The 24,302-nt window shown below is 46.3% G+C and overlaps 1 protein-coding gene and 1 long non-coding RNA gene across 7 annotated transcripts in view; one reads left to right on the top strand and one right to left on the bottom strand.

Annotated features, from left to right (window-relative positions):
* Window positions 1-1,225: 1,225 nt before the first annotated feature.
* Window positions 1,226-21,335, bottom strand: LOC150056501 (uncharacterized). The gene is made up of 3 exons (XR_016537268.1): window positions 21,249-21,335; window positions 3,332-3,394; window positions 1,226-2,045 (listed from the first exon to the last, which is right to left on the bottom strand). It is a non-coding gene; the product is annotated as an uncharacterized LOC150056501 (long non-coding RNA).
* Window positions 14,686-24,302, top strand: part of Steap3 (STEAP3 metalloreductase) — a 71,746-nt gene continuing 62,129 nt past the window's right edge. For 3 of the 6 annotated variants that reach the window (XM_090342944.1, XM_090342939.1, XM_090342945.1), the window contains exon 1: window positions 14,686-14,866. In XM_090342944.1, the coding sequence (XP_090199070.1) occupies window positions 14,764-14,866 (103 nt within the window). In that variant the 5' untranslated portion in view covers window positions 14,686-14,763. Of the gene's footprint in view, window positions 14,867-20,516; window positions 20,750-21,075; window positions 21,405-21,947; window positions 23,492-24,302 lie in introns of those variants that run through there. The other 3 variants (XM_090342943.1, XM_090342946.1, XM_090342941.1) reach the window with 3 other exon arrangements.

Below are 24,302 nucleotides of genomic sequence, written 5' to 3' on the forward strand. Positions count from 1 at the left end.
TTACCACATACGCTTCCCCCAAATGTTTCCACTAGCCAGTCTTTCTGGCACTCCTGAGACAAGCATTCACCAATGATAGATGTCAGTCCCTCCACTTGGGGTGCGATGGCTTGAATGTTTGTACTGCCTCCAAAATTCATGTTGAAATTTAATCCCCAATGCAGCAGTATAAGAGGCCCTTAAGTGATTATGACAGAGCCTTCCAGAATGGACTAGTACAGAAGGAGAGAGCTGGAGTGAGCTGCCTTCCTTTCCTCCTCTGCCCCTCTACCATCTGAGGGTACAGCTTGGATCTGTTCCAGATGCACAATAAGATGATGGACAATACTTGCACATCAGACAGCTGACCTCACTAAGCATCGTATCTGTTGGTTTCTTTAGCTTCCCAGTTTTGACTTCTGGAATTGTAAAGGGGGAAAAAATCTCATTTGTAATCTTTCCAGGCTCGAGCGTTTTTTTCAGTGCTGTGAATGGACTAAATCTTGTAGGTGCTCCAAACACCACAAGCTATTCTGTTGGAGTTCCTTTGCCAGGCATGAATGTGTGTCCTTGTCCTTTCCTCCATGAAGAAAGGGTAGCTGTATAAAGTCTATGAATAACTTTTGAGAGGTTCTTCTCAAGTTCCTAATCTGTCTTTACAGTTGGAAGATAAAAGAGTAAAAAATTACAGGAAAAGTTAGCATTCTTTTAAATGCCACAAACTCTCCATCCAGTTTCCCGATCTTAGAATTTGGAAAGTTCAAATCAAATATTTTAAATACATTTATGTTACTATAACACAGTCATATATAAATATATGTCATTCCCATGAGTACCATATATGTGACTATGACTGTATATAGATTTCTGTGTTGCTTATCAACAGTGCTACAGTCTCACAAATGTCTCGTGAGGAGATTCTGTCATGTGTGAACATCATACAGTGTGTTTACACAAACTAAGACAGATGCAATGTCACTAGATGATCAGATCGTAAGGGATTACTGCCATATGGGTATTTATCAACCAAAGAACAATATGTGATTCATCACTGTACATACATACACGCATATGTGTGTATGCATATGTAGTCTCAGAAAATGCAGACTATTGTAGTGATTTTATTATTTGCAAAAATTTTGTCTTGCTGTATATATTATTCTGAAACTTTGGCATCTCTCAGCCCCATTACACATTTTCTTGGCTCCTTGGTACATAATGGTTGTTATGGCAACAGGCTGCTCCCAGGTGTGGCTGACAGCAGCACCAAGTTTGCCTTTCTCTTGCCCCAGATCTCCTGGAACACTGGAAAATCTAGAAAAGCTAGGATGGCAACCCGAGGGGAGCAATTCTTGCCCACTAGAGGAGAAAGCATGTGTACAAATATTTCATACCTCTGGGTCTCAGGCACACAGTTCTTAAGCAAATTCTGCATAATGTCTCTGGAGGTCCTTGATTAAATTACATCCCAATTGCCCACAGCAATATCTGGTTCTCTCTGATTCCATGTTTCATGCCTTCCGATCTCCCTAGAATCACTTCCCAAAGTAAACCACCCAAATGCAACCCCTTAGCTCCAATTTTTAGTGGAATTCAAGCTAAAATTCTAATTCTAAAATGCTCCTGAAAATGAATCTACTTGATCTACTTGAGCAGACCTCAAAGTGTGGGGTGGAATGCAGTCCCTGAAACTGATTCTATGGACTCACAAGGTCAAAATTATTTCTATAAACTAAGGGGTCATTTACCCTTTTATTCTTATTCTTTTGCAAGTCTGCAGTTGTGTTTGCAAGTGACATGACTGCCTCACATGTAAAAGTGAGGTAAGCTGAATAGAGGAGCAGGGAAGGAAAAACAAAACACCTTCTAAGTGAACTTCCGTGTTTGGGACATCATAGCCACCCTTTATTAAAATATTGTTTGTATAATTCAGCTGTTAGATTTGCCGACAGTAGGTGGCTGGTTGGATTTTGTTGGGTTTTGTTGTAGCAACGATGGTTATAGGTTCTTGCTATATAAGTCCAGGCAGGCCTCAAATCCACAAACTTCTTGTAGTGTCCTGGGTGCTAAAGGTAAAGGTTTGAATCATCAGGTCTGGTAAGGTTTACTTTTTTATGAGTTATGGTGGTTCATATCTATAATCCTAGCTACTCCAATGGCTAAGCTTTGAGATCACAGTTAGAAGCCAGTCCAGGCAAGAAAGTAGATGAGACTCTTATCTTCAATTAACCACCTAAAAGCTGGAAGTGGAGCTGTGGCTCAAGGTGCAGAGCACTAACCTTGAGCACGAAAGCTCAGAACAGTGCCCAGGCCCTGAGTTCAAGACCCAGGACAAGCATTGGAAAAATAAGACAGGATCTCCATATGTTGTCTGGGCTGGCCTTAATTCGTGATTCTCCTGTCTTCACCTCCTAAATCACTGAGATGATAGGCAATAACTCAGTTTTGCTGGGAACATATACTCCTAGCTACTCAAGAGGCTGAGATCCAGAGTATTGTAGTTTGAAGCCACCTCAGGCAGAAAAGTCCTCAAGACTCTATCTCCAAACTAAGCAGCAAATAGGAGGGCTAAGTAGGGGTGTGAGTCAACTAAAAAAATATAAGGCCCTGAGTTCAAACACTGGTGAGAGCTGATGGATGGATGGATGGATAGATAGATAGATAGATAGATAGATAGATAGATAGATAGATAGATAGTCTCAATAATTTCTTTTGCTTGATATTGCACTTTAGATTCAGAGCTTTCAGCTTTCTAAGCTGGTACTCTACTTCTTGAGTCATGCCCTTCAGCCCAGCCTTTTTTTGGTTATTTTGGAAATGGATTCTCATGGACGGTTTTGCCCAAGCTGGCTTCTAATCTTTATTTTATTTTATTTTTTTTTGCCAATCTTGGGGCTTGATCTCAGGGCCTGAGCACTGTCCTTGGACACTTTTTGCTCAAGGCTAGTACATTACTACTTGAGCCACAGCATCACTTCTGGCTATTTCTCTGTGTGTGGTACTGAGAACTTGAACCCAGAGCTTTGTGCATGCTAGGCAAGCACTCTGTCACTGGGCCACATTCCCGGCCCCTGGCTTCCAATCTTGATGCTCCAAATCTCAATCTCCTGAGTTGTAAAATTACATATGTGAGCTACCAGCACCTGGAAAGTATACTGCTTTTTCATTTCCACACTAATGTAGATGGCTTCCATTCATTTTTTATCCATTTCTCCTTAGATACACATTTGCTATGGATATTGATGCTAGGGGAAAGAAGGCAGGATCTCCTGCAGGGCAAGAATAGTCTCTGCCATTGAGCCTTTCTCCCATCCCCATCCATCCTTTTCCTGAAGAATAGTTGTCTACTTACACAGAAGGTACTGCATTCCTGCTATTGCTTGTACCGAGATGCAGGGATTCCGCATGGTCAAGTCTACAGGTGAAACACTGAGTCATGAATATGAGCCTTCTCAGTCACAAAAGATGCAACTAATCACTCTCTATGATCCCTGAATCAGAAAATTGAAAAGACCCTTTGGTTGTATCTTTCTCTTGACATCACTCTATGTAATCTGAATTTGACTTCATTACTGCAGTGAAGTGGACTCCCTCTCCCTCTCTCTCCCTCTCCCTCTCCCTCTCCCTCTCCCTCTCCCTCTCCCTCTCCCTCTCCCTCTCCCTCTCCCTCTCCCTCTCTCTCTCTCTCTCTCTCTCTCTCTCTCTCTCTCTCTCTCTCTCTCTCTCTCTCTCTCTCTCTCTCTCTCTCTCTCTCTCTCTCCGTCCCTCTCATAACTTTTCTATAAATTGCTGGATCATTTGTAAGATTATCTTTTGCTGTGATTATTTGCCTTTTGGACTTACACTAATATGAATTGTTCTGCCTATTTTCCTATGGATTTTCCCTTTTTCTTCCTCATTTCTTCAGATATTCAGGCTTTGCTATATTTGTTAACTTATAGATTCTTCTATTCCATATTATACTATGTTTATGTTTCTTCTGTGGTGTTAAATTGGTTCATTTAGATGCTGGACATGGTCATACTTGCCCATAATCTCAGCCCTCTGAAGACAGAGGCAGGATTGCAAGTATAAAGCCAGTTGGAGCTATATAGCGAAAAGAAAACAAAAAGAAAAGAAAAAAAGAAAATGCTTCAATGTCAGTTTTTCATGAATACAGTTGCTTTGCATGTCTCACTTAAATCTTTTCTAAACCTAGATAATAAAGCAAGTTTTCAATATTATCTCCTAATGCTCCTAAATTTAATGATATTTAACTGTGTGCGTGTGTGTGTGTGTGTATGTGTGTGTGTGTGTGTGTGTGTGTATGATTATTATGGTTTAAACACAAGACCCTGTGCTCTTGCTCAGCTTTTTAGCTCACAGTGGGCACTCTACCACTGAAGGCATGCCTCCAGTCTGGCTCTTTTGTTGATTAATTGGAAATGGAAGCTAAAGGTTTTTCTGCCTGGACTGGCTTCAAACCTGGATCCTCCAAGTCTCGGCATTGTGAGTTGCGAAAAAGATTACAGGCATGGTGGAGTGCTTCCCTTGCATGCATGAAGACCCGGGTTCAATTCCTCGGTACAACATATATAGAAAAATCTGGAAGTGGTGTTGTGATTCAAGTGGTAGAACTCTAACCTCAAGAAAGCCCAAGAACAGTGCTCAGCCCCTACGTTCAAGCCCTAGGACTGGCACATGAAAAAGATTATAAGCATGAAATAGTAGGGCTCACCTATTTATTTTGGGCCTCACACCTGCCAAGTAGTGGCCTTATTTTTAGGCCAAACCTCCAGACTTCCAATGCTTTTTAAATGTCATTTTTAAAAAGATTTCTTTATTAGCATATATTAGTAATTCAGAGGGTCCCCTTGTGATATTTCCATACATGAATATATTTTAACTCCCCCTGTGCTCTCCTTTATCCTGCCTCTGCTCTTCTTTCAACAGGTTTCATTGTTCCAGTTTTATGCATTCATACAAGATTCATCAATGAGCTTCACCCGATTGTGATGTCAAGCTGGACCATGTAGCAAGTTCCCGTGCATACATAGGCTCTCTGTGCTAGTCTGTTTATCTGATTACCTCAGTCTATTCAATCATACACTATTCAAATTCTCTGGCTTTGTATCAAGCCTGCTGATCTGATATAGTTGATTTCCCTTATTCTTTTTTCCTCCCACAATATATTAACAGTTCTGGTTCATTTATTTTTCCTAGTTAATTTTGACAACCAATTTGCTAATTTACACTAAAATTTTAATGGTAATTTCACAGGGGTTTTGTGAAGTCTATAGATTAACTGAAAAATAATTACTTTTTACAACATTGAGATTTCTAATTTATTTATCTGAATATTTTAAACTCTATTTTTGATGTTTTGGTTTTAAGATGGTATATCATTATGTTGGCTGGCCTCAAATGCCTAGATCCAAGTGACTCTTCCAAGTGCTAGACCTGCAGGCGTGCACAACTGTGCCTAGATGTCTTCAAATTTCTTCTAAGAAATGTTATCATTTTTACAGTGAGATAATAACTCACATTTGTAATTCTGGCTAGTCAGGAGGCTGAGATCTGAGGATTGCCAATCAAGGCCAGTCCAAACAGAAAAATTTTCTAGACTCCTATCTCCAATTAGCCAGAAAAATAAGCCAGAAGTAGAGGTATGGCTCAAGTCGTAGAGTCAGTATTTAGTGAAAAAGCCAAATAAGAATGAAAAGCCCTGAGTTCAGGCTCCAGAACTAACACCAAAACAGTTTATAAACAAGTTCATTCCAAGATATGTGTAGCATTAATAGCCTTTTGCTTTGTTTTTGTTTATATTCTCCTTAATAACATTTTCTTCTATTGCAGCACTAATTATTGCTGGTATATAAAAATGCTACTAACCTGTATGTGTCTTTATTTTAAGAATATGGTTATTCTTAATCTTAAACTGTATAATATAAAAGTATCCTAATTTAAACCATTTAACCTTAGAAACTGTGACAATAAGTACTTTAATAAGATGCTTATTTCAGTATAGAACTTCACTTAGAATGTTTATATCAGTGGTCATAATTTTTTCTGTGCTATATTTCATATGCTAATAGAGTGCATTATAGATACTCTGTAGAATAGTTTGTATAAGATGAACATTAGCTGACCCTTGCACCTTGAACAGATCGAACTGCCATCCTCAGAGCTCTGCCCCCTGAATAGCTAGGCATGATCCACTGGCACTAAGACAAACTCTAATTCTTATTCCTTTCATTGGTATTGTTAGATTTATTTATTTATTTACTTACTTATTTATTTCCAGTCCTGGGCTTGATCTCAGGGCCTGGGCAATGTCTCTGAGCCTCTTTGTGCTCAAAGCTAATGCTCTACCACTTGAGCCACAGCACCACTTCCAGCTTTTTTTTTTTTTTGCCAGTCCTGGGCTTGAGCTCAGGGCTGAGCACTGTCCTTGGACTTTCTCAAGGCTAGAGCTCTACCACTTGAGCCTCAGCACCACTTCCGGCTTTTTTCTATGTATGTGGTACCGAGGAATCGAACCCGGGTCTTCATGCATGCTAGGCAAGCACTTTAACCACTAGGCCAAACTCCCGGCCCCTACTTCCAGCTTTTTCTGAGTAATTTATTGAAGATAAGAATCTTATAGATTTTGTTGCCCCAGCTAGAATTTGAGTGAATGCTGGAAGGGTCACGGGCAGAAGAGACAGCTATCTGCTTTATCAGGAGTAGACAATGGTTCTGTAGGAAGGAAAGGTTGGTGTTTTTCTTTTACAGGATCTGGGATACCTAGGAGTGGGTTCCATTCACCCTCCCCAGTGTGTGTCCAGATAGGCATCACCCGGACTCTTTTTCCCCCAGAGGATGCCAAGGATAAGCTTTCCTGGTGGTGTATAAACTGTAGAGGCCAGGAGGTTGATGCAAGCAAGAGCCTGACCTGTGCTCCTCACATGGACACCTGCTCCAACTTCCATAGCCTGAGGGCACCATACCCCAGCCTCCCGGCAGAGTCTGATGTCCGTCCTACTCATTCTGTCCCACCAGAGAAGGCAGTAGGATTCAGGTTTAGCATCTGCACTGGCAGTGACTGTCCTCACTCCCCTTGCCACCCGCCCCCAGAGAGCACTCAGGGCCTATTTTCTATTTCTGCTCAGGAGACAAAGGCTCTTGTTACAGCTGCAGGTCATTTCCGGTTCTTTTCAAGGTGGAGTTTCTCATCACCCCTAATCCTGTCGTCCTTCTTTGCCTGGCTCTGGCAGGTTACTCAGTGAGGAGGACAGGGACAATAGCCCAGGGAACAATTCCACTTCTTCCGGACAAGATCTGTTTTCCAATTATTTCTTTATCCCATTTACTTAATGGCTGACTGTAGTGTCATCCCATCATTTACCGCCCTGGGCAGACTCATGATGAGGGGGAATGGCTGGTATCACAGCCAGTGAGGAGTTCTGCTGCTTTGAGTTTGAGTTCTGCTTCCTCTAGGGAAGCTTCGAGGCTCTTCTCTCCCTCTGCACCTGTGCCCATGCCACTGACTCTAGCCCCTTGCTTGTTTACATCCTCCCCTAGGTCCACTCACATTCGCTTCAAAGACCCTGGGTAGAGAGCTTCTCCCCACCACACACACACATACAAAAAAAATCCCTTTCCTCTTCTATAGTGATCCCTGCTTCCAGTGACTATCACTCACCATGAAAAGATGAGTGGTGCTAGGTCAAGTGCTTTTTTTCCTCCCTGCCATTGTATCCTTAGGTCTGTATGGCAATTACGAAGATCAAAGAGATTAAATAATCTCTCTAGGCCACACACATAATAGAGCTTGCAAAAGAACTCCAATCTAAATCCAGAATTAGATTCTAAAACCTGTATTCTCAATTACTATCCTGGCCAGTCCCCAAAGCCATTGGGGGCCTCCACAAAGTAAGTCCAAGGCTCCCTATGGTGGTTTCCTTGACTTTGGACCTCAGTGAATTCCCATCTTTATCTCTTGCTAGTTCATTTTGGATAAGATTCTCAACAATTTTCAAACCAAGATCCTCAGATCTCAGTCTCCTGAGTACTAGGATTACAGGCATGAGCCACCAACACTCAATTCTTAGATTCTGAAGTATTGTTCACTGTTTGCATCTCTGCAATCCCTGCCTTCCCCTCCCCTGTAAGACTGCAAATGAGAATGTGCTAAGAAATGTATGAAAGAAGAATGAATGGCTTGATGGTCAGATAGATGAATAGACAGATAGAAGGACAGACAGATGGACAGACGGATGGATGAACAGACGGATGGATGGATGGATGGATGGATGGATGGATGGATGGATGGATCTATTAAGCCAGTGAAGGCATTCTTATCTCAGAGTGTCCTATTTGGGCCACTGTAGTTTCCTGTTGGCTGAGCAAAGAGCCTGCTGCAGGGCCAATCAGCTCCAAATGATGGGAGAGGATGTCCAAAGAAAATCTCCCTCAACGCTGACAGCCATCACCTTGAGGGCTAATAGAAGCCCTTGAGACTAATTTTTCCATCAGAAAGGAAAAGTCCTGGCATAGCACTTGTATTCAAGAAATTAGCATTTATAACCTAGCCACAGAACTAGGATAATATCTCTATAGACAAGCACTGGGCAGTGCTATGTTGATGGGTTTTGAGGAGTTTTGACAAACTCACTAGTATCTTTCCTATTCCATAATACCCCTATGTAGAACAAAGGGCACAGAGCAGGTACAGGGAGGAGGAGAAGGTGCAGCAGGAGGGAATCAAGTATCAGGAAGGAGCCTTGGGGAATTTGCATGGCAGAAGAGCTGACTCCTTGAGGAAAGTTTGGTCTTGCCTTATTCACCTTGGCCTGGGCAGCTGATCTGTGTTCAGTCGGATGCTCTAGCCAGGGACCTGCATCTATAGGGAGTATCACCTTAGAAGGAGGGCAATCAGAAGTCTTGCTGGCCGAGGTGGCTTCAGCTCCATTTCCTGAGGCAGCCAAGCCAGTAGTGGCATCTGGTGTCTCTACTCGTGACTGGACAATCTCTGCCTCCTGTCCCTGCTGCTTGTGGCTTTCAGCCTTGCTACATTCTGAAACAGTCTATGTCCTGCCCCAGAGTGCACGTCTGCTGGGGGAAGAATCCTGATGATCACTGAAGTGCAGAGAGGAGTAGGGGCCATGATACTGGCAGACTTCTTCTTGGTGTCTGGGAATTTGAAAGTGCTTCCAGGCCACTTCTGTATCTGAAGAAATGAGGGCCAATTTGACCACACCCTTCTCAATAGTGCTTGGGTTCCTGCCATTTACCTCTGCTATGTCATATGACACTTCTCCTCTGGTACCAATTAAGCACCTGCCTCCTTTATTTGTTGGACAAGAAGGCATATTTCCTCATTCTGTGCCTCAGTTTCCCCACTTTTCAGAGAAGTTGGATAAACTGATTTTTAAATCTGCTAGCATTGATCATTCTATCAGCCAAACAGTGGATCATCAAGCATGTTTTTTATGTGAGGTTCTGAAGGAGTTACACACATGGGCAACTGAAGCCCAGAAAAAGAAAAGATGAATCACTCGAGATCAGAAATAGAACCGGAAGTGCTGGTGAAGGAAAACCTGGTCATACTGGTATGACTTCAAATTCTACCACCAGCATTGAGCCCTATTCTTTAGGTGGGTCCTGAATCATCTGCATATCCACATTCATTGCCTATCCATACCTACTAATATTGGGAGGCAGTGGGCAGAGACCTTAGCAAAGGCTCCAGGTCTTTCTAGATGGGTCTGAAATAATGGAGACCCACACTTTGGCACTCCAGGTCAACTAAGGTGCTTGTTGGAAGCCAGTCTTGTCCACCTCCTCTCTTCACCCCTGTCCTACCCATTCCATACTTACTGGTCCTTAAGGACCTAATGGTACATCATGCAACCCACAAAAAGGGTTAAAGAAGGCTTCCAGGGCTGGAGACTCAGCAAGGGTCTGTGTCGGTGGTGCTCCATTTCTCAAACTCACTACCCACACCCTTGAGGAAGTGGGGGGTAGAGGAGGGGAAAAAAATCCTTGTCAGGCTCTGTGATCCTAGCTATTAAGGAGGCTGAAGATCACAGTTTGAAGTCAGTCTGGAAGAAAGTCTGTGAGATTTTCATCTCCAATTAACCACCAAAAAGCAGGAAATGGAGGTGTGATTCAAGTGGTAAAAAGCCAGCCTTCAGCAAATAAGCTCAGAGACAGCTCCCAATCCCTGAGTTCAAGGATGCAGAACTGGAACACCAGAGAAAGAGAGAGAGAGAGGAGAGAGAGAGAGAGAGAGAGAGAGAGAGAGAGAGAGAGAGAGAGAGAGAGAGAGAGAGAGAGAGGGGGGGGGGGGGAGACAGAGAGAGAGACAGAGACAGACAGACAGAGACAGAGAAGGAGGGAGGGAAGGGAGAAAGGGAGGGACGAAGGGAAAAAGGGAGGGAGGAAGGGGGGAGGGAGGGAGAGAAGGAGAGGAGGGAGGAAGAAAAAGAGGCGGGGGGGGGGGAGTGGGGGGGAGGGAGAGAGCGCACTCTTGGTTTCTTTCCCAGTTCTTTTCTTCCAAAAAGGCAGAGAGCCCTGGCTGCCTTACAAAGCATTTGGGCCATGTCATGCTGTGTGAGACATCTCTCTAAAGTATGTTACTAAGGCCTTCAGGTTGTCCTGAGACAGACTGCCCAGCTGCCCGATCTCCCTGACTTCTGCTCTGCCTGGACAAGAAGCCCAGGTCTGCCCCTCAGCCCATTCTCCACACTGCCATCCACTCTGGTTTGTACTCTGCCAAGCACTCAGTCTCTGCTATGGAGTTTGGCATCATATTTTACCCATAATTCAACCTGTTTCCTGGGCATTGGAGAAGTGAAGCAATCCATCTCATTTCACCTAGATCCAGCCAAATCCTTAAGTGTGTGCCATGAGGCAGACCCCTCTAGTGCCCAGCGCTTTGTGGTAGGGAACCTGGATACCAGGCCTAGAGATCCTATGCTGCCATGGCAACACTGGGCCCCAGTCAGTTCCGGCCATCTCGAGGTCACCACCTCTCAGCCTCTTCATGCATTGTGTCACCCCATTCTGCTCTGCCTTGGAGGTTGAGGATTGTGAGGCCCTGAGCCCAGCACTCTGACCCCACCTATGGGGACACTTGCTTTTGAGGGCAAAATGCCCATCACACAGCCTCTGCCAAACCCTCCTCTGTGATTTGAGTATTTCCCAAAATACTGCCTCCAAGAGTGGTGAGCCAGGTGCCTCCTTCCCCTAGCCTCCTGTCTGCCACTGCCCTCATGTCTAGTCAGTGTTAGTGACCAAGAAAGATGGATTCTCTCCACTGGGGACCTTCATGCCCTTGGCTTACTGTGAAGAGAAGATGGAATACCTGATTGCACAATCAGGCCTCATGACTTTGAACAAAATACCCTCAAATCTTGGAGTTAGGCCAAGTCCAGCCCTCTCCACTCACACAAACCTACCTCAGTTTGGCTACAGAGACCCCTTAGCCTTGACTTGGGCCCACAGGACTCCTTGGGCCTGAGAGTAGGGTGGGTAGGAGGGGAAAGAAGGGAGGTGGCAGCTCCAAGCCCTGCCATCAGGGCCTCTGCATTCTCCAGGCTGGAGTGTCCAAGTCAAGCTCTCCAGGTTTCATGGGACCTCCAGCCCCAAGCCAAAGGTTCCCTTAGTCCATGTCCCCCTCCTGTCTCCTTTCTACTCTCTCCAAGCATTGGCTTCTTGGCCCAGATGATTGACTAAGAGAACACACATTCTCTCCTTGCAGTAAAACCTCATCCCAACCCAGGCAAGTCCTCTGTCACGGAGCCATGCTCAGTGTCACAGCAAGAGCGACATAGGCAGCTGCATTTGAAGGCAGGGAGAAAACAGTCAGGCAGTGGTGATGTGTTGCCCCTCACAGGCCTCCTCCTGTGTGTCCTGGTGCCTTCTCCTAAGAGGGACCCACTTATAGTTGGCACAGCACAGTTGCTTGTTGTCATCCGCCAAAGCCTGATGAGAAACACCACTGGGAGAGATGCCAGTGACCTGGTCCCTCCGAGCTTAAGGCAAAGTCAGAAGTTAAAAAAAAAAATAAGAGGTGGGAGGGCACCCCACCTCCAGCCAGCTGCCATCCCAGGACACCCAGCCTAAGGCTGGCTGAATTTGCATGCTGTTTGCATAAATATGCCCAATCTCTGTTATTCCCAGCATGCCTTGGAGTTAATTATTGCCTTCAAGCTGGGCCTATCTGACCTGTCACCAAATTCTTTTCAGGGGTTACTACCCACTGCTTTGGGTAGCTGTCATCAGAAATTCCACTTATAGGGGAAAAAAAGGTCTTAGCACTTCTAATCCTCTAAGCACCCCTGGCTTAACCAGATTAGAATTTTAGGTGTGGAGAGGATTCTGAGACTTCTAAAACAAGAGGATCAGTATGATTTCACCTGTGTGCAAGTGGAGGCCCGGGTCTGATAGGTGGTAGGTGGGGCTGAAGGCTCCATTCTTGACATATGCAGAACCCTCAGCTCCTTAGACTGTTTGGAAACTCCCTCATCCACATTTGACTTCTGAGGAAATGGACTATTGAAGCTCACAAAATAGCACCACAAAGATGGATGATTTGATACAATGAACACCTTTGGAAGCATGATCTTTGAGAGACTGTGCCAGCTTTCAGCTCCCTCCACCCCCAAAACTCAGGGAGACTCCCCATAGAACTCTCTCCTCTAGCCAAGGAAAGCTTCATGCCAAAGAAAGTCAGAAACTGCAGAGAAAGTTAGCCAAGCATGTGAGGCTCTAAGTTCTAACCCCAGCCTCATTGGGTTTTGCCTATGTTACAAAGTCTTATGTGGGTAATGGGTCACTTCTCTCCCTGGTCTTAGCAGATAAGAACTGGGCTTGGCTACACTGACTTTCTCAAGACTAAAACAGCTTTTCACCCTGAGCCAAGGACATGACGTGACCACAGTGTTTGACTTCTGATTAAATGTGCTGCCCTGGGCCTTGGGAGAGGCTCCTAATCTTCTAGGTATTACTAGAAAGCCATCCATCACTAATCTTCCCCATCCTAGTATCCAGAGTAAGAAGAATTCAGGCAAACATAAGTGAAACAGAAAATCTACAAGCAGATCCTATGTAAGGTGATCAATAACTTTTACCCATGCACACTTTTACTGTAGTAAGTCTGGTTGTACCCTGTGCTCAGCTATGTACACCAGGAAGGTGACTTAATTATCACTTGCCTCCATTTCTCTACTTGAAAACAGGCAAAGCCAAGTGCCAATGGCTTATGGGTAGAATCCTCAAGGGCCCCTCAACACAGGCACATGGCAGGGCCTGCCCCCAACTCTCAGATAAGGGGTGAAGTTGCCAACACTAAGATCCAGGTATTCTGAGGTGGCCTAAGGGGGACTTTCAGCAAGAAAAAAGTCTGTAAGTCATCCACCACCCAGATAGGGCCAGGGCTATGTTTCCTGATTGCTAGACAAGAAGATCCAGGGTGCCCACTCACCACCTGGGACAGGGAAGATGAGAAGGGGCTGATAACCATTGCCCACTAGGGCTCTTTGCTCTGGGACAGGGGAAAGTAGAAGAGCCAGTTTCCTGCAGATTTGTCTGGGGAAGTCCTTTTCCTAAGGAGGAGAGGGGCCTGCATGGGGGCATACTTCCTCCGGGCTTTTTCTGCACTCTGCCTTCTATTCTGAAGTCCTGTGTTTTGTGAACACCTACTAAGTGTCAGGCACTTTCCTAGCAATATCTCACATATTACTATCAGCTGAGTAGGAATACATGATCCCATTTTTCAGTGGAGCAAACAGAGGTATAGTACAGGGCATGAACTCAAAATGAACCTATTTCATATGGCTCTAAAGCCCATGCTTTTATTTTTTTTACCCTGTAGATGTTCCAGGGGCCAGGGTCCTGTCACTTTTCCTCTCCAGAGGCCCCTCTGCCAGAGTGGCTGCCCAGGGCCCTGGGCATTCAGCAGGCCCTGGATTTTATCTCCTTTGTCTTTTCAGGCTGGGCTTAGGCGTTTCCATGCTGGAGTCACCTGTGATGTCTAGGGAAGATTCTAGTGATGGCCCTCTTGTGTAGGTGTCCATGAAGTCAACTAGTGTACCATTGGCCCAGTCTTGGTGACTACCCTGACCTTCCATCCACTTCAAGTCCAGCTGAGCCACTTTCAAGCCAGGTTGGTTATATAACCTGGAGCTGTTACTTTGCTAAGAGGTGAGGACAGCTGGGAGACCTCTCTCAGCAGTGTTGTGAATGCTCAGAACTGAATTGTTTCCCTCCAGCCATTCTGTATGCACATCTAGCCCCGTGGGGCCATATACCCAGATGACCTAGTCTTATACTAAAAGGGTCACTGACAATGTGAAGGCCACTTCCCATAGAAGTCCTCCACCTAGAAAATAAGAGGTAGGAGGATCTGGGAGTCAGGAAACCCAGTTTGAATTCCAGATCTGCCATTACCTCCCTGTAGGGTGGTAAGGCGATCTCATCCTCTTCTAAACAGTGGAGCTGAGACTTTCATTTTGCCAGTGCAGGCTCAGTAAACATCACTTCCCATCCCTCACCTCCCTTTGCGGGCCAAGCCACAAGAAGTAGAGAATTAGACAGCATGATCACTCTGCTAGTTCTTATCTCTGGCCATAGTGCTGCCCTTGAGCCCTTGACCTCAGTGTGTTTGCAGAGGATCCAGAGGCCATTGATCAACAGGCCTCATCCCACATGCTGGGCGGGGTCAGCTCATACCAATCTCCAGTACCCCAGCTGTACTGAGGGAGCTCCACACGCCTCGCCTGGGGGGTCTCAACAGCAGACAGAGCAACTCAGAGAAAGATGGCAGCTGAGGCTCCTGGTGACCTAAATGCCTGCCCCACCATCCCCTTCCAAGGCTGCAGAAAGTCGCCTGACAAGGACAGCACCTCCGGTTCCATACCTGGTAAGTTCGTCTTCAAAAGGCTGGGAAGAAGCAAAGAGTGGGGGGCACTGGGAACAAAGTGAGCTTATCATGTCCGCCCCTCCCCCACTAGTGATCCCCAATGTCCTGTGCCAACACCCTTCCAAGTAATCACCAGATGCCAGGGGTTCTCTTCTCAGTAACTCCTGGCAGGAATTTCATAGGGTGGGCCTCTTCCAACCCCTCATCCTAGCTGAGTCAATGGCCTGAAGGGGTGACATGGTCTAAAGGAAAGGGGTTGGGCTACAATAATGAGCACACCTTTCCCACTTAGTTTGGCTTGTTTCAAAGCCAATCTGGTAAAATGAAATATTGAGCAATGAGGCAAACAATAAACCAGACAGAAAAGTCATGAACTACAGAAAAGTAAAAACAAAATAAGTCAATATGGAGAATTACTATATAATAAAGATAATATAGGTAGGAACCCGGCTCAGAGTAGATTCACCATAAGATCAGAAGACAAAAAAGAATTTCAGTACACATTGTCTTCTATAATTATTTTCTGTAGCTTCGTAGAAGAGGCACTGTGTGTCAGGAAAGATAGAGCCCAGATTTATAAGAAAATGGAAGCAGACTAAATAGAGTTATGCAGCTCACAAGAGTTTTTGACAACACTGTGTGACACTGTAGTGCCACACAAGGAGTGTGTCACCCAAATACAAACTTCTGTTGATTTGTCCTGATCCAGGTATGCAAGCAATTGTCCGTTTCTGCGATTGTACTGTCAAAGGAGCTTTGAGTCTCTTAATGTTTGCCGGCACCAGGGCTTTTATTTTTCCTTGGACTGTCAGTTTATCACTTCATCCATGCCTCTAGGCCTGCTTATTGCTGGAAATGGAGTCTCCCTGGGCTGGCTTTGAATTTTGAGCTTCCAGATCACAGCTTCTGGAGTAGTTAGGATTATAAACTGTGAGCCACCAGGGTCAAGTGCAGTTTGGATCTCTTGAAATGCAGTTCAAATTCAGGATTTCTGGGGTGGGCTTCTCACTGCAATTCTGAAACCCCTCCACTAGCCACCATTGTACCCCGTTGGAAGTTTCAAGGGGCTGAAGCCCAGACTTCTTTCAGTACCTAGGAGTCTCTCTCCAACCGTCCCTAACTGGAAAGTCAATGCTGTGTTTATACAAACACAGTGCCAGCTTGGCTGGCATACCTTCCCTTGTTGCAGTGAAAATCTAAAACCTTTGATTGCACATACAAGCTTATTAAGTACCTTGAGTATACCAGGAAGCTCCCTTAGGAAAAAAAAAATAGCTGAGCTGGGTGTGGTAGCTTTCGTCTATAATCCTAGCTACTCAGGAGGCTGAGATCTGAGGATCAAGGTTCAAAGCCAGCCTGGGCACAAAAGGACCTGAGACTCTGATCTCCAATTATCCTCTAGAAAATAGGAGGTGAGGCTTGGTGCAAGGGTAGGGTGGTAGCCTTGAGATGAAGAGCTCAGGGTCAGTGCCCAGGCTGAGTTCAAGCCCCATGACCCATCAAAAAAAAAATGGCTAGTCCTCCTCCCCTCCATCTTTTCCCATCCCTCCCCCATCACTTGTCTATAGAACCTTCTCCACACTGTTAGGCTATCACAGTCAAATCTCCCTGTAGACACACAATCTTTATTATTCTGAGCTCAGATTGCTTTTCCTCTCCGGAGAGCTCAAATTTTAATAGAGAGCTGGAAAGAGGTAACCTTATACCACAACAGGGTACAAAATCTGATGCAGGGAGATATTTTTCAGTGGGGGGGGTGGGGTCGGTATTCCTAGTATCTCATAAACTACATCACAATATATGCAATATGGAATAGCACATCACAATAACTCCCACGGAAGGCACACCCAGTCTCCACCTTCCACGTGGACCATTCCACTTCAACTCTGGGGAGGTCTACATGGCCCATGCTGTCATCATCATGATAAAGATGATTCTGCCCCCCCCCACCCTGCACTGCAGCCCTTCTTTCCCCTGCAGAAGGATTCCTGTACCCTAAAAGCTTAGGTTCCTCTTGTGGCATGTAGTCTCATGGGAAGAAAGCATCCCTGAGCAGAAATACCTTTCCTGGGCCATAGCTCACCCTCCCTAGCCAGAATAGGATGTGATCCAGGTAGCCTGGCTCCTAGCCAGGGCTGTTAGAGTACATCAGGACCCAGGGCTTCCTGCAGTCATCTCTTTAACAGTCAATTAGGTATTTATTTTGTGAAATGGATGTGCTTTGTCCCAGGCTTTTAAAATTTGTGGGATTGCTCCAAGAAATGAGCCTTAAACAATATCCCATTCTTCGTTGGCCTAAGTATACAATGAATCCAGTTTCTTGACCTGGATATTCTAGTCATTTTAGCCAAGGGGCTATAGCCTTATCTTCAAGGAAAAACACTACTAGGCCATATACAGAATACTCAGCAACTGTAATGGCCATAAATGCAAACATGACTTATACATGTGGCTCACCGCAGTAGGAATCCACTGGAAGAGAACAGAGTGGCCAAGAAACCTAGCAGAAGTTTCTCAAAGATGCTGAAGGAGGAAAGGCAGAGTGAGAATTGGGGTATTCATTCAGCAAATACTTCCTGAGCACCTACTGTAGCCATGCACTGCACTAAGCATAGAAATACCAGAATGGATAAAACAGATTCTTTCACTCTAAAGGAGCTCATATTTCTGCAGGGGAAAGTTATTAAACAATAGAATGATGTAGAAGAAAAAGTGAGCAGGGCCAGGGATGAAGGGATCATGAAGGTTGATCTCTTGACAATGATATTATTTGTGCAATTTCTGAAGATTGAACTCAGAGCCTGGGTACTGTCCTTGAACATTTTTGGCTCAAGGCTAGAACTCTACCACTTTGAGCCACTTCTGTTTTTTTTTGTTTTAGTAGTTTATTGGAGATAAGATTCTCATAGACTTTCCTGACTGGCTTGGCTTCATACTACAGTCCTCAGATCTCTACCTCCTGAGTAGCTAGGATTGTAGGAGTGAGCCACCAATACCCAGCTTGACAACGATATCTTGACAAAGACTTGAAGGAGAACAGATATAACCCTGGGGTGTAGGCTGTGAGGATAGCAAATGAGTGGCCCTGTCTGAGGCCTGCCTAACCATCCTACCCCATCAATCTCAGGGAAGGAAAGAAGGCCAGTGGGCAGAATAGAGTGTGAGCAGTGAAGGGAACATAAGATGATGTAAAAGGCTAATTATATCTGACCTTGCTGGATAGCCATTCAAGGGTTTGGCTTCTGCTGTGAAATCTGGAGAGTCAGTTCAGGATTTGAAGCTCAGGGGTAACAGAATCCAGTAAATACATCTCAAGGATGGTTCTAACTGTTCAGCTCTCCATTTCTGACCTGCAGAAGGTGCTCAGCAAACTTAGAACAAAAGTCTCATCTGCTTTGGGGAGTTAGGCCTCCAAATTTTGGGAGACATTTGTTGAGTATTCACCTAACCTAGATCCTGTACCAGGTGTGATAAGCTGGCACTCAAGGCATGCCCAGTCAAGGGGCGGTAGACAGGACAAATGGAGTAGAAATGGAAGGTAGAAAAACAAATGGAGTGGAGCCGCTCTGTCCATTAAGGAATGCCTCCCAGCAGAGATCTGCTGGCCTATCTCCCTAGCCTTTCAGGCTTCTCCATTTCCCTTAAAAGGGCACATGTTCCCTTTAAGACAGTCTTCTCTTTTCTGCTTTATTTTTTATTTATTTATTCATCTCTTCCTTCCTTCCTTTTTTTTCTTCCTTTTCTATGTCAGTATTGGGGCTTGAACTTAGGATCTGAATGTTGTCCACTAGCATGTTCACTCAAGGCTAGCAGTCTACCACTTGAGCCACAGCTTCACTCTGGCTTTTTGATGGTTAATTACAGATTGGAATCTCACCAACCTCCCAGCCCAGGCTGGCTTTAAACTGTAACCCTAGCATCTTAGCTTCCTTAGTAGGTAGGAATAAGATATAGTGCCTGGCTATAATAGTTATTTTTATGCCTCTGTCAATCCAGCCTCCTTCAGACAACCCTCACATAAGGGGAGCCTTACAAAGAAACCTACTATGATCATAGAACATTCCATGGATCCAAGAATCCTTCCAATAATACTGGACACTTCCTCTCTGACACCAAGGCTCCCATTTCCCAAGCTCTAGCTGCTTGCACCACTCACTGGAGTTGTAGGTAGGATGTTCAGAGACCCCCATCAGGCCAACGGACATTTAATGACCAGCTACTTACTATGTTCAGGCCTGGCCCTGGGTAGTGCTGACTTGAATGGATAAAGAACCTTTGCTGCTGGAGTGCAGAGGGTATTAGCCTGGGTCAAAGTAGGGCAGGAGGATCCTTGAAGGAGATGAGAGGGAATCTGGGGCTTGGCAGAGTGGAGAGCTGGGCTGGAAGTACATGAGAGGAGGAAGAAGCCTACGGTAGTGTGAGGTTCTCAAAAGGAAGCCTCACAGGTTGAGGGAGGGAAGAAGTCAGACTCCCCAGCCACACTGTCTTTTAGCATCTCATTTTGTAAGTCTATTCCTGAAGCCTATACCCTATCTCTGACCTTCTAGGGCTTATCTCCCTGATACAGTTGGGATTCCTAGAAGCAAATCTCTCTGAAAAAAAAATTTTTTTTTTGGTATTGGGGATTGGACCTAAGTCCTTGTTCATGCCAGGTAAGTGCTATACCACTTGAGCTATGCTCCCAGCCTTTGTTGTTTGTTGTTGTCTCCTCATGTAAGGCTGGTCTTGAACTTACGATTCTCTACCTCTTGCATAGCTAGAACACATGGTCACTAGAGTAATTTGAAATTAGGCTTGTAGGTGCATGTCTGCAAACCCAGCACTCAGGAGACTGAGACAGGCTGGGTAACATAGCAAGACCTCATCTAAAACAATCAAAGAGAAATTAGAAGCCAGTTTTCAGGGATATAGACAAGAAGAGGTTGAAGAGGTAAAAAAAAAAATCCCTACTCAGTCTCCCAGAAGCTGGGTGAAGTTGGTGCACCCCTTACCTACCAGAACCTCCATTTCCTCACCCATTCAGAGAGGGGAGTAATTGTCAGACGCAGGTGGTGACCATATCCAATGACATACTGAGTCCCAGCTCCCTGCTTGTGAAACCCTGACAGTGTCACAGGGTAGGGGCACCTTTGTCAGGGGCAAGGTGGTGTTTTAGATTCCAGAAGGCCTAGGCAGGGGTCCAGGTAATCACAAGTCCCAGGCCCTGAAACTGCAGACTCCAAGAAAGAGTCAAAGATCTGCCCTAAGAGACAAGGGATGGACATGTGATAGGACCACACAGGTCTGGATGCAACTGGCAGGAAACGAGAGGCTTTCTCAGGCCAACCAACCGGCACTTCCACTAGGAGGAAGTACACGCCCCCCACCCCACCCCCCTTATTCTGCATTCCCTGTGTCTTGCTTTGGTGTATCTCTTCTGCAGCCTTCCTTACCCTACCAAGTTGACCTGTCATTATGACCTCGATTATGAAATAGATTTGAGGTACCCTTTGGGTTCAGGGGAAGGTATCAGAAATCACTTTGTCCTCCATACCCAGTTGCCCCCTTAAACCGGCTGTCAGTTCTTGCTCACTATATGAAGGAGCTGGCCTGGCTAGTCCTGAACTTTCAGCCAGAAGTGAAGGTTTCCTCAGCTACAGGGCGGGGCAGAGACCACGATCTGCTGCACTGAGATTGCAACCGAGAGAGCTGGCCGGGTGGGATGATAAGCGGCGGCAGCGGGCTGGCTGGTGGCCACTTCCCCAGCAGGCTGACCCTCGTGGGGAGCGGCCAGGGGTGGAGCTAGCAGGTGGGCGTGGCGAAGGACGCGGGCCTCGTCCAGGGGCGGAGCTAGACGGTGAGCGAAGCGCGGGGCGCCGGGCGAGGCCAGGGCGGAGCTAGCAGGTAGGCGGGAATGGGGAGCGATTGGGGGCGGAGCTAGGCGGTGGGCGGGGCGAGGGCGGGGCGGAGCCACCTGCAGCGGGCGTCGCGGCTCCGAGCGGCGGGTCGCTTAGGTGAGTGACTCCTCCCTGGTCCCCGCGGGACAGTGGGCTGCCTCCTACCCCAGGACCCCCGCCAGGCTTCTCCCGGGCTGCACCGGCGTTCAAAACTGGTCCTGCGACCTCAGTCCCCTAGAACCGATCCAAGTGCGCCGGGAGGGGGCAGAGGAGTCGGGTCCTGGTGCCCCACCTTGCGTGCCCTCTCCTGTGGGGACGGAGTGGGCTGGGTCGGGTGGACTGCGGGGAGCCGGGAGCTGGGGTCCGGATCCTGGGGTGCAGCTGTGGACGCCCCACGCGGCGGCCCTGCGCGCCACGAGGCTCCCCTGAGGGTGCCCGGGGTGAGCTGGCGGCCGTAGGCGGGACCTTCCTCCCCGAAGCTCCCCGCCGGGGCGGGGGCAACCGACCTTGTGCTTCGGCGGGCGGGGTTCCCAGGGACTCGCCTCTCCCGGAGCCCTTGTCTCTGTACAGTTCCCCCTCCGGCCCGCTGCCCAGAAATTTGGTAGCAGGCTGCCCGGAAAAGTGTGGTCAGAACTTTGGTCTCTGGTTCGATGAAAGAGAGGGTGTGCATTGTGTCTTTTGGCTGTTCGCGCCGGGTGGAGGAAGATGGGGGTGGAAGAAGGGATGCCAGGTGTGGTTGGAGAGGTGAACCCAGTGGCCTCCAGGGGTCGAAGGTCATCAGTTATATAGGCTGCACCCCCCCGCAGGTATTTTTGCCTATCAGAGTGCAGCTATGATATAATTAATAGCAAAACGTTCAGTGAGCCTTTATGTGTGCCAGGCCCCTTGCTAAGGGCTCTGCACACACATTTCAGCTAATCCTCACAGCAGGGAGGCACCACTATTACATCTTGTTACAGATGGAGATGCTGAGCCCCAGAGAGCATCGATATTTTGCAGGTTGCCAGTAGCAAGTTGCAGAAGTCGAATTATAACGCAGTCTTCTGACTTGGACACCTCAGATGGGCCTTCTATTGGGAGAGACAGGCTATGGCTATCCTCAGAGGATCCTGGCAGATAAAAAAAAAAAAAGCAAGCAATGCTAGAGTTAGAATGCCTATAAGATCTAAAGGTCTCACGTGGGTCCATCACAATCATCTGCAAGGTCCCCCTACTTCCTTCCCTCTGTCACTGTCCTCCCTGCTCTCTAGTACTGGAACATGAACTCAGGGCTTTTGCTAAGTTAAAGATGGCACTGTACCCCTGAGCCAGGCCACCATTTCCAGCTTTTTGCTGGCTAATTGGAGATGAGAATCTCTTCGATTTCTCTGCTTGCTCCAGCTGGCTTCAAATGGAAATCCTGAAATCTCAGCCTCCTCACACCTCTAGAGGTGTGAACAACCATCACCCCACTTGATGGCAAGTCTCTTAAAATGTAGATGGCTGTGTCCTGCCAGCAGCAGACCCAATCAGCCATAGAGTCCCATACTGTTTCACATTTCTCTGTCATCAGTGGCTGAAATGCCTAATCAGTGTGTGATGGATGGGGCATAGTGCTGCAGATGGTGTCACTGGGTGGAGCTGGGGGAAGGATTCTTGAACGAAGTCTTTGAATGGTGCATACATCCCAGCCAGACAATCTGGAATGAAGATATGGTTCTATTAGCCTTAGAGCCAGCAGTGAGAAATTTAGGCTGGACTACCTGGTCATCTGAAGGTTGAACAACCTGCCCCAAGCCTGCTGAGGTCCCCAGGACCTATCCTAATCACCTAGACCCACAAATATCCAATATATTCCTGTCTCCTTTCCGCTTTGGGTGGCTCTTCCTTCCTAGGTCTTATCAGAGACCAGTATGCTAGGCAGGTCCTTGAGGGAGGTAATAAGTGCAAGTGTGAGTTCTTGACCAAAGTCCAAATCTGCACACGTGAGCACTGGGTGCCATAGAGGCTGGTGATGTTTGATAGAAGAGAGATTGGCTTTGGATTGAGGTGGACCAGAGTCCTCAGATTTCTGTATGTATTTCTTCATCTGGATACCTTGCTTAGGGCTTTAGATATGACATCTCCATGAAGCAGAGGCAGTGGTATCTGCCTAGCCATGAGAAACACTAAGTTGTATGAGTGCATTGAATAGCAGATCCCTTGGTCCTTAGGGATTTGAGTGTCAATCGAATGGGACCTTCCAAGTTCATTCTGGTCTCTAAGGAATGCCTTAAAGAAGGTATTAGCCCATACTGCCAACCTGGGAGTAGACTGTCCCCCCACCTGCTTCCTTTTCCATGCAGCCTGTAACTAGAAACCTGTTCAGGTTGCTGTTAGAGTCTGGAAACAGCCATCAGGAAGTGGCTTCTCCTGCCTTGCAGCTAAGGGTGTATTCACCCCTTTCTGCCCTCTTCCCATCTACAGTGGCTAGGATTTCTTGGACTAAGCAGTCAGAAGCTGAGTTCAGCTCTCCATAAAATGACTTTCTAGGGTCTGGATCAGGAATGGGCCTGTGGATTTAAAAGAAAGCTTGTCAGTTTAAATAGTTATTAAAATCTAAGACCAACTTGGCACTTGCTTACCTGCTTACTTGCTTGTTTAAGAACGTGTGAGTTCTTAAACAAGTCCAAATCTTCACACCTGAGCAGTGGATGCCATGAAGGCTGGTGATGTTTGATAGAAGAGAACCTGGCTTTGGAGTCAAGTGAACCAGAGTCCTCAGATTTCTGTATGTATTTCTTCATCTGACTACCTTGCAGATGAAGATGATACGTTTCCTTTCTTCCTTCCTTCCTTCCTTCCTTCCTTCCTTCCTTCCTTCCTTTTTATGGTTTTTGTTTTTGTACTGGTTCTAGGGCTTGAACTCAAGGCCTTGTCTACCTTAGCTTTTTCACTGAGTTGGTGATCTACCATTTTAGCATGTTTTCACTTTGCTTTCTTTCCTGAAGGGACAACTGCTCTTTTTTTTTTTTTTCTTGCTACCCTTCTCTACCAACTCCCATTCCTCTATAAACTTGAAGAGTGGAAGGCAGGATATTGAATGGGCACAGTGAGTGATATCCAAACATTCTTCATCTGCTGAGGTCTCATTTCCTCCCATCTTCCTGCCCCCTAAAGAGAACAAACCCCTGTTCATATTGCTTCCCACAGATCCCAAGTCTCTGCATCCTCCAGCTCTTTGCCCCTCCCCTGGCTGGTCTGCTTATCTTACATCTACACACTCACACCTGAAGTGGCAGTCTTCATCCTTGGCTAACTCACCTCCCTTGAGCTCTGCCCTGGGCTAAGCACCATGTAGATGAGCCCATTTGTGCCTTGGGACTCTTTGGAAATAGTCGTGTTATTTTCTCAATCACAGAACCTTCCCAAGGACAAAAGAGAGTCTTGTTCCAACCTCAGATCTAAGACTCCTACCCATTGCTAATATTGTGCATATTATTCATTCAATAGATGTTTACTGAATACTAACTTTGGTTAGTTCTCATAGCTGTTAGCTAATCTAAAAACCAGCTGACTATCACATGTGGCAGGATGAATAT

The sequence above is a fragment of the Megascapheus bottae genome, chromosome 12, assembly GCF_031878675.1.
Source record: "Megascapheus bottae isolate mThoBot1 chromosome 12, mThoBot2.hap1, whole genome shotgun sequence".
NCBI classification, from domain to species: Eukaryota; Metazoa; Chordata; class Mammalia; order Rodentia; family Geomyidae; genus Megascapheus; species Megascapheus bottae.